At 44.6% G+C, this 14,444-nt stretch overlaps 1 protein-coding gene across 2 annotated transcripts in view; it reads left to right on the top strand.

Annotated features, from left to right (window-relative positions):
- Shtn1 (shootin 1) overlaps positions 1-14,444 on the top strand; it is a 107,149-nt gene that overhangs the window by 81,524 nt on the left and 11,181 nt on the right. Inside the window, exons 15-16 of one of the 2 annotated variants that reach the window (XM_052182569.1) lie at positions 2,259-2,379; positions 7,574-7,766. The exons of the other annotated variant lie outside the window; for it this stretch is intronic. Coding sequence (XP_052038529.1) covers positions 2,259-2,379; positions 7,574-7,766 — 314 coding nt within the window. The remainder of the gene's footprint in view (positions 1-2,258; positions 2,380-7,573; positions 7,767-14,444) is intronic. 2 annotated transcript variants of the gene reach the window in all.

Genomic DNA, 14,444 nt, shown 5'->3' on the forward strand with positions numbered 1-14,444 from the left:
TCTGACTTACTGTGGAACCCTGATGGTGGTCCTGAGCCTCACTGGTTTCCAGTTCCTTGTAAAGTGAAGTAGTTGTGTGTACCACATGGCTTCTGAGCCACCTTCTGACTGATGCATTTTATGAATTCAATAGAGAAGTGAGATACAGAAGAAGAATAATCTCAGGAATAGATTGTTTTAATAAGATAGAATTAATAGAAGATTCGATTAAGATGGAATAATTTTAATTAGCCAAGTCTATTCTTATTTCATCTGAGGGTCCTGCAGAACTCTCCTGTCCCCCAGTTGCTGGCATCTCTAAACTTTACTCGACTTTAGTGACATCAACCACACCAGGGGGCGAGTGAACAAAAATGAGGGGGCAACTCACAGGTTAGAACTCGGAAAATCGATTCTTTGGCATCACAGCCAGGATTTGGGGAAATAAAGTTTATCCAAAGACAGAGCTGAAAGACCATGCAAAAGATGAATTTAACAACAATAGATAGCATGTAGTTTCCTTTTCAGCAGCCATTTCCCTTGGGGGAAATCATACAGTGACCTTGAGAGTCAAACAATGTGACTGCTCTGTAAGTTATTTTCACGGCGAGAACCATAAGGTTTTTAAATAGCTGCTCACGAGCATTTCAAATGGTAAGTTTCCTAGAAGCTTAAATAGAAATGACGTGAGGATACTTGTTCTTTACATTCTTTTCAAGTGTGTGGAAAGTGGCCATTCATTCTCTTTAATTTCCAGGAACAATCATGCCTTACTATGTTTTTCATCAACAAGTAGATAGAGACCTACAACCCAGTGAACCAAGTCATCTCACTTCTAGACTTAAATAAGCTGTTAAATCACACATGTCATGTTCCTTCTGGATAGCTTACAAATCTTTGCAACAAATGAAAAACAAAATATCTCATTTCCAGGGGGGAAAGTGTCACATGCTGGAATAAAGTAGCAGCCTTCTTCTAGTATGTCATATGGTCAGGCAGCTGGCAGCAACCTTGTTGTATTTTTAATCTTTAAGCAGGTGTGGTCTCTACTTAAAGATAATGAGGACATTGTAACAACTTTTCCTGTGTGAGATTAATGATCTTCTGATTTTTGAAAGGATCTTATTTGCTGTCTTATGGTCTAGGGAATTACCATTTCTAAACAATAGGACCCTGAGTATCCTTCCAGAAGCTGGGAGCTAGGAGGGAATAGGAGTAAAAGCCCTTAGCAAGTTTGGCTACAAACCCTGCTGAACAAAAGCTCATTCCAGATCCAGAAAGTTGCTGTTTGTTTCTGCTGACTAGGTCTTGGGTCTTTCGATTGCTCTGTCCCCTCACTAATGGTATTGAGGAGGAGCTCTTCAGAGAGACAGTGGGCTCTGGTCATGACCGCCTTATTACTGGTAAGCTACATGCTCACTGCTAAGCAAGGAGCACATCACTGCTCTGTCCAGATGATCCTGTGCTAAAGGAGATAGGAAGCTGCTCTCCCCCAGGCATACACTTCAAGAGAAGCCTGGATGGAAAACCAGGGCATTGGTCTTTGTCTTCTTAGAAGTCAAGGCCAGTTTCAGGAGCCTAGCTTGTTGGCCTTTTACTGCATACAGTATCTTCTGGGCACTGAAAAGGTACACATCCATGTTCTTGTCTGTCAGGATGATGGCAGTTAGTTCATTTCTGTAGGACCACGGTGATTCTCTCCCATACTAATGCTGAAGTAGCTCAGCCTGATCCTTCTTCAGGTAGACCACTGGGGACCCTTACATTGCTTTTCAGCAATAACACCGCCCTCTGGTATATAGCCAGGGTTCACTCACTCAGTAACAAGACCACGCAGTTTCTCTAGTACCTGAGGACTTGTGCTCTATAGTCCATGCTGCTGTATGAAGATGCTCTTCAAAGGTGAGTGAAACATACCCATTCTGTCCTTTACAGATAGATACCAACATCTACATCACCAGTGGGCAAGTATCTCCATGCGGTTACCTGTGTAGTTAGCTCCCTGAGAGCTATTCTTGCATGACTTGCTCTTCTGAAATGAAGCTGCCATCTCTACCATCAGTAGCATCTTCTTGAAAAATTTAGTACTTTGTGTCAATGAGGGTGTGTGTGTGTGCAAGTTTGAGAAACACACACACACATATATATATATATATATATATACATCTGTATGTAATTTGTTTTTGTTTCTTAATTCCGTTTTGATTCTCACAATGTTTTATTGGTTTGCATTTTCTGTTCTTTTGCGTATTGTATTAACCTTTTTGTTTTTGTTTTAGGGGACACTTAACAAATCCACTAGTTCGAGAAGCTTAAAATCCCTTGACCCTGAGAACAGTGAAACTGAGTTAGAGAGGATTTTACGTCGCAGAAAGCTCACGGCAGAAGCAGATAGCAGTAGTAAGCCTCTTCGAGTCCTCCACTCTCCTTTTTTTCTTCTTCTAGGCCCCTTTAACATGAAATCATCTTTCAAAACTTAGTATTAAATGTTTAGCTTTTTTTTTTTAATGTGAGCAAGAAGTCCCGGCTGGGTAGAGAGTATCTGCGGGACCTCAAGAGATACTTGTGTGGTCATCAGCATCTTTATTTGTAGGTAACCAAGCATTTGTCTATCAGCCCTATTCAGTGTTAGGTTCCCCGGGACAAAGGCCCATGCAAAGACATTCAGGTGGGTTTTCTCATACACATATACAAAGTACTCTGATCATATTCACCCCAGTTGCCCTCTCTTGTCCCCTCCCCCACACTGGTCTTTCTACGTTCATGAAGTTTTGTTTGTTTTTGTAGTTTGGATTTATTTGTGTACACACACACACACACACACACACATACATACACATGTTTCATTATTGTATGCACAGGAGGGTTATGCATCTGTGAGGGTTAGTTACAGGAACATGAGCAGCTTACCAGTGGCTGTACCACCCAAGGAAATGTCTCCCCCTTCCCCGTTGCCTTTAGCTCCTTAGGGAAGGATGGACCTCCCATCCTCCCATCAGGATGGATTTTGTCAACAATACAGTGTCAGATGGAGGTTTGGGAGTTCCAGTCCCAGCCTGTTTTGTCCACTGCTTGCCCTTAAGCTAGTTCCTCAGTTTTCCTGTGCCCCTGTTTCTTTTTGTCCTTTCTAATGAGGACAGGCATACGCTATAGAGGAATCACCTTTTCTCTTTACACCCAGTCTGTTCATGAATCTGCCGGTGACTTCAGCTCTGCCACCAATTGTGAGCTCACCATTGCTGTTGGGTGCTGGAGCCACATCATTGTCCATGTGTTGCATCACAGATCAGTTCCAGACTTTGGGTGGATACAGTTATCTGTATGAGTTTGGTCATGGCAATTTATGAAAGTTGCCCCTTGGAGCCAGCCAGGAAGCTGGCTCAGAGAAATTATAGTAAAGGTGGAGTCATCAGCAATCAGAGATAATGGGCTGAAGTTTGTAAGACTCTCCTTGGTGAGGAAAAGTCCATTGAAATGATCTGTGGAGTCATGTTGACCAGCTTTAAGTTGCTAAAACTTTGTTTTAGACAAGGTCTTGCTATATAGCCCAGGCCAGCCTTGAACCCATGCGACCTTCCTGCATCAGGTTCCCCAGGGCTCTTCTTGGCATGACCCACTCTGCCTGGCTGAACTTGCTAGAGCATTCATGATGGAATTGTGATGGTCTGGCTCTCTGCTTTACACAGGGATTTAGAGTGATTCCTCAAATCAAGCTTGGCCAGAGAAGCAGCTATGCTCTTATGATAGACATATGAGCGGTCTGAGAAGAGGGTTCATTACTCCCTGAGTTCAGTTCTGAGAAACCATGTTTTGAAATCCATGACTTGTAACCCACTGATGGGGAGGTGGAGAGAAGGAGGCTCCCACTCTGGAGTCAAGGGACACCACACTAGACAGCCAGGTGAGCATTCAGAGTGAGCTCCAGGACTGTAAGAGACCCTACCTCAAAACAAGAGGGACCACACTGACATAAGCATATTCATTTCTTAGTTTGGTCTGCAAATTCTACTGATAAAATCCCGCACGAGGACTCTTCCCACCCAGCAGACAACCTGACAGGAACGCTAAAGAGGTATTCTGAGACATTTGCATTGTATTCACAGCACTCGGCCGCCTTCCTCACCATTTGGTGACTTGGTGCCTGTGCTGGCCTTCCAGCACCTTCTACTTGAAGGTCCTCCTGGAGGCCCCTCTGCTTCAGGCTTCACTCGAGTTTTACTTCGGACAAGGACACTGTGTGCTTTGCCCCTTGCCTTCTCATTCCTCTAAAAACATTCTCCATAACACAATCCATAAATTGTGAATTTAGTCAGCGCAGTGGCCACAGCTTTCGAGCTCAGGGGAGGCACTTTGTTTTCGGTCAATATGAAAACAGGAGTACTTCCAGACGTGAGGGAGGAACACATTTTAGAGACACAATAAGAATCTTTTGTTTGATTTAGTTTTCACCAGTGTGTTCAGTGTTCCATTCAAGGGATGTTAGAATAAAACATAAAAATCCAGTCCACTCGGGGGCTAGGGATGTAGCTCCGTTGGGAGAGTGTTTGCCTAGAGTGCTTAAAGTCCTGGGTTTGAGCCCAGAAACCACATAAACAGCATGGTGGCGCACACCCATAATCCTTCTTGGGAGGTAGAGACAGGAGGATTAGGAATTCATGGTCATCTTCAACTACATAGTGAATTAGAGGCCAGCCTGGTCTGAGTTCAGTCCTGTTTTCATTTCTCAGTAGATCCGTTAGTACACAAACAAAGAAGTTTGATCTGACATTGGTAGAGTACGCATATTCTGTGTGCTCTGAGGGGGTGGCTCACACTGGAGCATCCATTCATGGGCACGTGGCCTGTGAGGATGCACAGGCTCCTGGCCTGGTAGGATGTGGGCCTGTGATATTCACGGGCTTGCGGCACATGGGCCTGCGACATTGCTCTTGTACACTAAGACTTACGGGAATAGGGGAGAGAACAGGTAGAGGAAGGAAGCAGCCAGGCTTTGTACACCCAAAGCCAGACCCACACGCTTCCGATGCACTGTTCTGCTTCATCTTCCTTCTGGGTCTGGCCGCCGCTCCCCTTCTCCACCCTGTCTGGTGGTCTGCCAGTGACAATGTCAGAGATGAACAAGAGGCTCTTAGGAAGCATAGGATGCAGCAATCACCACTGCAAACATTCTGCCTTCTTCATTTCTTTTTGTATGTAAGAAAAACACAAGCCCTGGCTGAGCTCTCTGCCCTCCTTTCTAAGTGGCTTTGGCTGAAGAAACAAGCAGCAGGCGTCAGTGTATTCAAAAAGAGATTTTCCCACAAGGACAGACATGCTAAACACAGCCTAGTGTTGCTGTCAAGTTACCAAGGACAAAACAGAGCAGAGATGAGGCAGATCCTGGATTCAGCTTGATATCCCTGTTTTTCCAGAAGCTTCTTTGCTTGATCTTTTCACCCGTCTTGCTGCCTTCATATCCCCGTGTAACATAAGGCTTAGTGTAGCTGGAAGGAAACAGCCTTTCTGAACAGAGCACTCAAGCAGGACACCAGCCTCTCTGCACAGCTGGTATAGGTGAAGACAGGTCAGACCTGTCACCAGACCTGAGGGGGTCTGTGCCATGGAGTCAGGCTAAGGGAAGTGTCCAGTAGAATTGAGCAAATAGAATTGAGCAAAATACTAAATATTTCTTAGTATTCCAGCCATATTCATAGCCACAGAAAAGAATGTATCTCCTGAGCTGTTACTATTAGGGATCTGCTAGCATTTTGGATTATATAATACCAATATGGGAGATCGTTCTTTTTCTTTCTTTCTTTCTTTGAACTTGGTATGCAGTCAAGAGTAACCTTGAACTTTTGATCTTCCTGCCTCCACCTTCCAAGTGCTAGGGCTATAGGTGAGCATCACCATGCCCAGTTTCTGCTATGCAGTAGATTGAAGCCAGGGCTTCATGCCTTCCCTGCAAGCACTTCCCCACCAGAGCCACTCACACACACCCCTGCCCCCACTCACACACACACCCCTGCCCCCACTCACACACACACACACACACACACACACATACACACCCCTGCCCCCACTCACTCACACACACACACACACACATACACACCCCTGCCCCCACTCACTCACACACACACACATACACACCCCTGCCCCCACTCACACACACACACACCCCTGCCCCCACTCACTCACACACACACATACACACCCCTGCCCCCACTCACACACACACACACACACATATACACACCCCCACTCACACACACACACACACACACACACATGTACACACACCCGCCTCCACTCACACACACACACACACACACCACCTCCACTCACACTCACACACACACACTCACACACACTCACACACACCCCCACCCCTACTCACACACACACACACACCCCGCCTCCACTCACACACCCCCGCCTCCACACACATACACACACACCCGCCTCCACTCACACACACACACACACACATACATATACACACCCCCGCCTCCACTCACACACACACATATACACACCCTTGCCCCCCCCACACACACCCCTGCCCCCACTCACACACACACACACACACACACACACACACACACACACCCCTACTCACACACACACACACCCCTGCCCCCACTCACACACACACACACACACCCCTGCCCCCACTCACACACACACACACACACCCCTGCCCCCACTCACACACACACACATACACACACACACACACACACCCCTGCCCCCAGACATCTTCAGTGTCCTAGGTCTCTTCCCGTGATGCCCTCCAAGGCTGTGTTCTAACTTCATTTTGACATCATTTAATTTGCACATTTGTGAATTGTTTATTCAGTCTCCATGTTAAAAGTGTTCCTTCTGAAGTTTTAAGATGGATATCCTTTGAGGCATGTTACCTAGTGAAAGCTCAGGGTGAGGCTTAGCTTTAGCCCGTGAGTTCTAGAATGTTGTGCCCAAAATTTCAGTAGCAAACCTTACTGTAGTCATTTAAATCCTGTTCCAAAGAACAACAGAGACCAGAAGGTAAACAGCCCAAACTCTTTGCCACTTAATTTTTATAATCTTGTGTCTGTATTTTTTAAGAGGCAATAAATCCACTTACCACTCATTCACATTAGAATGAAAATGTTCATAAAAGCTGTTTAATACACAAGAAGTCTTCATGAGCCTTTTAGAAAGAACCTTTTGACATTGGTCCATTTTCTGTTTAAAATGCAGAGCTGAGTTTTCTGGAAAATTAACTCTTGAGAGGCAAAATGGTTCAAGCAGGGCAGTCAGAAAGCCATATTTGGAAGAAGAAAAAATTTCCACAATTGCAGTGTTGCTGAGGACCGGTCAGTGAAGGAGTGTGGCTAGGGATTTTGTGTCCTCTTAAACGTTTGCACACAATTTCCCAGCATGGTCCAGTTACCCCAAAGCAAAGCAGACTTCTGGTAGGGACGTTTTTTTTTTTTTTCTTTTAGCATGTTCTTACACTTCTTAACCAACTTGGCCTTTTTGCTTCCTGTGGGCTTTCCAGCTAATCTTTCATACCCTTGATAAGCATCACACAGAATTATTAAACTTGAGGTATGTGTTTGGTTTTAAGGTCCTACCGGGATATTAGCCACCTCAGAGTCCAAGTCCATGCCAGTGTTGGGTTCTGTATCCAGTGTAGCAAAATCAGCCTTGAACAAGAAAACTCTGGAGGCAGAATTCAACAACCCGTGTCCCCTAACACCTGAGCCAGGTGAAGGGCCCAGTAAATTGGAAGGATGCACGAATGCCAAGGTTACCTTTCAGTAAGTAACAATGTTCTTCATTAAGTAGAATGTAGACAAATCTGTGATGACTGCCGTGCCTTTCTTTGACTGTTGCTCTCCAGAAAGACTTCCATGCAGCCTGCCAACCCCTCTTCTTCCTCATTTGAGCCAGCTTCTGCTTCTAGGCTCCCCACATGGTGATTTCCTTCAGCTCCATAGTATATGCCACTCATCCTGACCTGGTCTAGCTATTGGGTTCTCCTCCTAGTCAAAGACTTGACAAGCATGATAATTCTGCCCCAGAGACACCTTTCTTTTCCAGGTGAAACACTTAGGTTCTAAGTCAATCTTAACAGCCACCTAGCCCTGGAGAAGCCACGACATCTTTCAGACTCCTTTGGAGCCTGCATTTTGTCCAGTCTCATTTTTCTGGCCCTGGAAAGATGTTCCTCCATCCTGTTCTTCCCAGAGACTGACTGTGTGCCACATACAGGGTTATCTATAGAGACAGATTTCCAAGTGCCACTTTGTTAGGTGTAATCCTGCAGAGCAGTGCAGAAGAGGATCAATTTGTTTTATAACAATGGCAAGCTCCATTTGAAATTGGTCTACACTCGGGCGCTAATTCTCTTGCCAGGATGTCAACTAGACTGTCACTTAATGAAAAGGAAGAGGTGAGGCCAATCAGATCAGTTGAATCTTGTAATCACAGTTAATTAAACCTCGGGTTTCCTGTTCTGTCAGAGAAAGAGTGCCCCCCTTCCTTTTGTAGTTTCACTGTCTTAGTTTAAAAGGTGAAACCTGGACAAGAAGTCGAAATTCAATTTGGATCTATTTTTGCCGACTGGTATTTTCTTCCTCCCACGGGGCTATTGAGATCCCATCTCCTTTGGAATGAGCGGCCGTCTTTGCTGATTTACATGTTATCTAATTTCACTGTGGGTTTTAAAGCACATATTCTCACAACTCTGTTTCCTTTCTTGGCCGGGAGCTGTTTGTATCTCCCAGATAGATGATCCATATTCATTCTTTGCCTTTGCTATTAAATTTGTTGAGCGCTAATTCGACATCAGCGATCTGGCAGCATTTGAACCAATATCCAGCACAAAAGCAATTTGGCAGAGACAAGTTAGTTTCTGAGAAATGCCTCAATACGTTCATATAGATTTTCGCAACCCCCCCCCCACCTTTCACCGCTTTTCCACAGATAATCTTAATCAGAAAATACTGCTGCTCCTTCCCCCTTTGTCTGCCTTTTATTCTCCAAAAGTAAGTGGAAATTACATTTCCAAGAAAGGAAATGAAATAATTGCAGGCCCAAGGTCTGCAAAATGTGTGTTGAATTGACGGTGAAAAGGATCCCTGTGCTGACAGAGAGAGTTGCTAGATGCCAGAAAGGCCGATGTGGAACTCAATTTACGCCCCATCTTGTTCGTTCAATGACCGCTTAAGAGACGCATTGCAACTTAATTTATCTACTTAAAGCGCTAATCTAAGTACTGCTGCAGCTGTATTAACTTTTAAACTTTGTAACCCAACGCTCGTGTCTTCTGTTATCCCATTGTTTGGCTGAGATACCTAGTGCCATGTGTTTTCACATTAACAGTTATTTAGAAATAAGTAAAAAAAAAAAAAAAATCCCATACACACAGGCTGGACCTAGGCCCCCAGCACATATGTAGCAGATGTGTAGCTTGATCTTCATGTGGGTCCTGAACTGGAGCAGGGACTATCCCAAAAGCTGCTGCCTGTCTGTGGGATATGTTCTTCTAGCTGGACTGCCTTGTCTGGCCACAGTGGGAGAGGATGTGCCTAGCACCACAGAGACTTGATGTGCCAGGGTGGGGGGCATACCCAGAGGGCCCCCTCCCCAGAGGAGAAGGGGAGGGGAAGGGGGAAGGATTGTGAGAGAGGATGACCTGGAGGGGGTGCAATGAGCAGGATGTAAAGTAAACACATTAAAATAAATAAATACATAAATAAATCCAAAAGAAAAAGAAAGAAATCCTTTGCTTCAGTATAGCTAGACAAAATGAATCTGAGAACTCTGTGTATATCCAGGCTAATTAATCACTTCCCTTCATTTACATTTAAACTCAGCTTTGGGATAACTGACAGATTTAGCTGCGGGTTCGATGAGTGAAGATCCTTGTTATCGGCTAGGAAGCAGAGGGGCTATTTTTAAGGGCTGTTTGGGGATGGCTTTGACTGCTAGATTCATTCAATTAGCCTGACCACCAAGGTGGGTGCAACCCCCTTGCCCTATCTCATAGACTTGGGCAAGTGGAACCCCTAGAAAGGAGGTTGTGGAGGAAGGAGAGGAGCAGGGGGCTGGGGGGGAAGAGAGCGAGAGCACATGCCACGGTGTAGGGTATGGGTGGGTGTGGGTGTGTGGGTGGGTGTAGTGGTAAGAAGACAGGCTCAGATGTCAGACTTCTCCTTCCACCTTGTTTGAAGTGGGATCTCTGTTCACTGCTTCGCACACGAGGCTGGTTGGTCTGCAAGTTTCAAGGCATTCTCTTACCTCCACCTTGAGCCTCACCGTGGAGTGCTGGGATTACAGATGCACACTACAGAGTCCAGCTTTCTGCAGGCTCTGGGGATCCAAACTTGGATCCTCATACTTACACAACAAGTCTTATACATCCACCCAGCCCTTCCCTGTTTTTAAATGGACTTATGAGGTTAGTGTCTGGAGTGACGGCTTTCGTTGTGACATTTTCCCACATATGTGCCACTGTATTTTTTCCTCTTAGTTAATGTGTCTTTGCACTCTAGTAACTGACCCTTCGTTTTGATTTGTGGCAACACCACTGTGGTGTTTCAGCTGAGTTCGGCTCTTCACAGGATAAAGGTCAAGGGAGGATGCCAGTCTCAGTGTCCTGTAATGCATACGATTATCCCAGCTTGCATGAGTGTACACAACATGTACACATGTGCACATGCATGTATTTCTGTAGCCCCTGATGTCCTGCCCTCAACCCCGAGCCCCTTCTGCACACTTTTTGGCCAAGTCCCATTGCTCTTAGGGCCTGGTGTCTGCTGTGCCTGCTTTGCCAAGAATGTCCTTCCCTGCTGTGTACTGCAAGGCAAGGTCCAGGAAACCTGACATGGGAGACTGAAGTAGTGGAGAAAGTAAAGACACACAGACAGACTATCTGGGCTGGGCTATGTGAGATTGATGGGGGGCACCAATTACTTACAGCCTGGAACCCCACTAACTTATTGTTTTGTGTGTGCAACACAGGGGAGAGGTTGGCCAGTATCCACTGAAGTCTGTAGACAGCAGTCTCAGGCTGTAAATACTTGGGAAGAGGAAACCCCAGTGGATAGGTATTACAGACTGCCAACATTCACACTCAGGGATTTACTATCTCTCTGAGCTTCACCCCCACAGGGAAGGCTTTGCCAATTTCCCCTGGGTCTAAGGCATTGGTCCTTAATGTGGTCATGTGTATAGTAACAGCATACATCCACATGGGACTTCATTGTTTTTTAAACATCACTTGAGGCTTTCTCAGCTCCCCCCCCCCAACAGCCAGGATCCCCAACTCTCATATCCCCCCATAGGTACAAAGCTAGCATCCCCACTCCCACACCCACCATGGGTACAAGGCTAACACCCCTCCATTTCCACACCCCCATGGGTAACAGGCTAGCATCCCCCTCTCACCCTCAGTTTCCCCCTCAGAGATCAACATCTAAGGAAGCCTCCCTAAGTGTTTCAGTCAAAGCTGTAACCCCACATTCCCCTAAATTCTGATTCCCTAACCCTACTCCATTTCCCCCACACTTACCATATCCCTTACCACGTGGCTTATATTTCTCCTTCTATGGGAATGTAAACCTTATGAGAGTAAAAGTTTTACTTCTGTCCGTTTTACATATTTGTGACATTTCACACATCAGAACTCATGCCTGCCACATAGTGGCTGGGCAGACAAGCATATTCTTTAAAACATGCTCAGTCTTCCCATCAGGCAGCATTTGCACACACAGACTAGAGCTTAAGACCTTTCTTGTGGCTTGCTTGGTTGGACTCTCTGATTCAGGAAAACATCATCCTTTTAAAGGCTGGGGAGTCATTTGCATTTAGCTCGTCACCACACATCTTTGCTGTTGTGCCTGCTCATCAGCCTCCACAATGCACAGGTATAACAGAAAGTTCTCGAGGTGCTCACCTGATCGGCTCAGCGGGGCTGTGCTGGCTAGTTTACCAGTGAGTGGCTAAGTTAGAATGCAAAGGCAGAAGCCATGGAGATTTCTGCATAGGAAAACGGAAACCATCACGCTATCCCTGCAAAATGCAAGCCAACATGAGGATTTTAGGGAGTCGGAACAAACCCTTGTCTAAAGATTATAAAACCAGAATCTGTTAGTTTATGTCCTGGGTACCTATCAGGAAAGTAGGCATTAGTTTCATTAGTAGGGACTCATTGAAATGAGTGACACTAGCTTATACAATTGAGGGGTTTAAGGGGCAAAAAGAAAGAAAAAAGAGCTTAGGGGAGGAGATTCTAATTTATTCTGCTTCTATTTTTAATGATAGTTGTAAAAAACAAAAAACCTCTGTCCTGTTTCTGATGGGTATTTTCTATCTGCTTCTGTTACCTGTAGCCGGGGTAGTATAAAGGACTTTCCCTTTATGTTCAGAAAGGTCAGAGCTGATTCACCAAGTGCCAGTGTCTACCTGGTTTCTACTCTGTGCCCCTTCCTGCTGATCTAGATTAGCCTCACACAGCAGTGTGAAGATGGAGTAAGCTTCCTTGACTCAAACATTGTCACTCCATACATGTCTAAGGAACAAAAAAATACATACCCATTTTCTAGTCATGACAGGCTCTATAATATGTTATAGATGTATCCTAATGTGCAAACCCAAAGGTATACAGTAATGGGTGGCATACTCAGTATTAAAGAGAAAAAATTCTACATTATATAATTTTGCAAAGAAACTAGCTTCTCACTTTCAGACAGCTATATATGAGGAGTCCTGAAAACAGGCTAACCAAGTATGGTAAGATCAGAAAAACTGCTGGGTATGTTTCTGATCTTGACTGCAAACAGCAGAGAAGATTGGAAACAAACAATTATTGCTTTTCTAACCCAGTCCTTTTCCATACCTGTCTTTGGTGGCAAAGAACACCCTGTCATTTCTGAGATCTGAGCTGTGTCAACAAGCCAAGGGTCCTAAGGTCCTTACTGGCCACTGTCATTATGATTTCAGAAAGTGACAATCTATGACAAAAGTTTCCTTTTGTAAGTTGAATGTAATGACACCTATTTTGTAGGGTTGACATGTAAATTAGCTGTTTTTTATAATATATAATTCCTTCCTATCCTTTTCTTTTAAGATTTACTTATTTATTTTATGTATATGAATACACTGTAGCTGTACTGATGGTTGTGAGCCATCATGTGGTGGCTGGGAATTTGAATTCAGGACCTCTGCTTGCTCTGGTCGGCCCAGCTCAGCTCTAGTCCAAAGATTTATTTATTATTACACTGTAGCTGTTTTCAGACGCACCAGAAGAGGATGACAGATCTCTTTTATGGATGGTTGTGAGCCACAATGTGGTTGCTGGGATTTGAACTCAGGACCTTCGAAGAGCAGTCAGTACTCTTAACTGCTGAGCCTTCTCTCTAGCCCTCCTTCCTATCTTATATTAAGATTATATTGCTGGGATAATAGATAATCAAGGACAAATGTGAACCTGGAAGCTAAGTTTGTAGCTTTGGATAGGCAGGTAATGTTAGTCAAGCCATGCGACTTCTCTGGATTTGCTTTCTCTTTTTTTTCCTTCTAAATTAATCTTGAAGCCAGTGTATTAGACATGCCCCCAAATCTTCTCTATCTCCAAGACCTCAGTAATCCCTAACAAACATCGTCACTCCATACATGTTTACCTTTAAGACAAGGAACAACAACAACAAAAATACATACTCGTTTTCTAGCCATGACAGGCTCTATAATACATTACAGATTTATCCTAATATAGAAACCCAAAGGTATACAGTAATAGGGTTTTTTTCTTTAAACACTTCTTCCGAACTTACATGTCCAAATGGAACTGATTTGTCTTTAACTGATAATACTCTCAGGGACATCTACTCAACCCAGTTCTGTCACTATTGCTTCAGATGCGTTTAGAGCCACTCGGGTTAGAGATACCTGGTAAAGAAGGAACTGGTAACCGTTTCTGATTGTTTATTTCCTGTTAGAGAAAGGAGGTAAGAAGTGGTCACTGCCTCAGAGACTCTCTATTGGTCCAATAAGAGAATATCAGTTCCATCAAAAAAAAGATGTCTATTTTAATTACCATGGTGTATTTAACATATACTTACAAAACTTCGCCTTTGGAAATCGGATCAGGCTTTCTACATAACCATCACGTGTACATCAGCACTGGCACACACATGTCCAGGGGAGCACTGTGCTCTACAGTTCTACTGCAGCCTTTATTCACCACCTAGGGGTCCTCATCCCGTGGGGGCAAGAATAATGAAAGGTGAGCAGTTGACCAGTATTTCAGAAATAGGAGTGTAAGACCAGTGACTATGAGATCCCAAAATACCTATTTGGGTGGCTATGTTCTCCATCTGAATCCTGGTTCAGGGTGTCCCAGACATTTCGACCCTGTTCCCAATACAATGTGTAAGTTCTACATGCTCAGTGGATATATGTGGATTGAACTGGAAATGCATTCATTGTTTGGG

The sequence above is a fragment of the Apodemus sylvaticus genome, chromosome 1, assembly GCF_947179515.1.
Source record: "Apodemus sylvaticus chromosome 1, mApoSyl1.1, whole genome shotgun sequence".
NCBI classification, from domain to species: Eukaryota; Metazoa; Chordata; class Mammalia; order Rodentia; family Muridae; genus Apodemus; species Apodemus sylvaticus.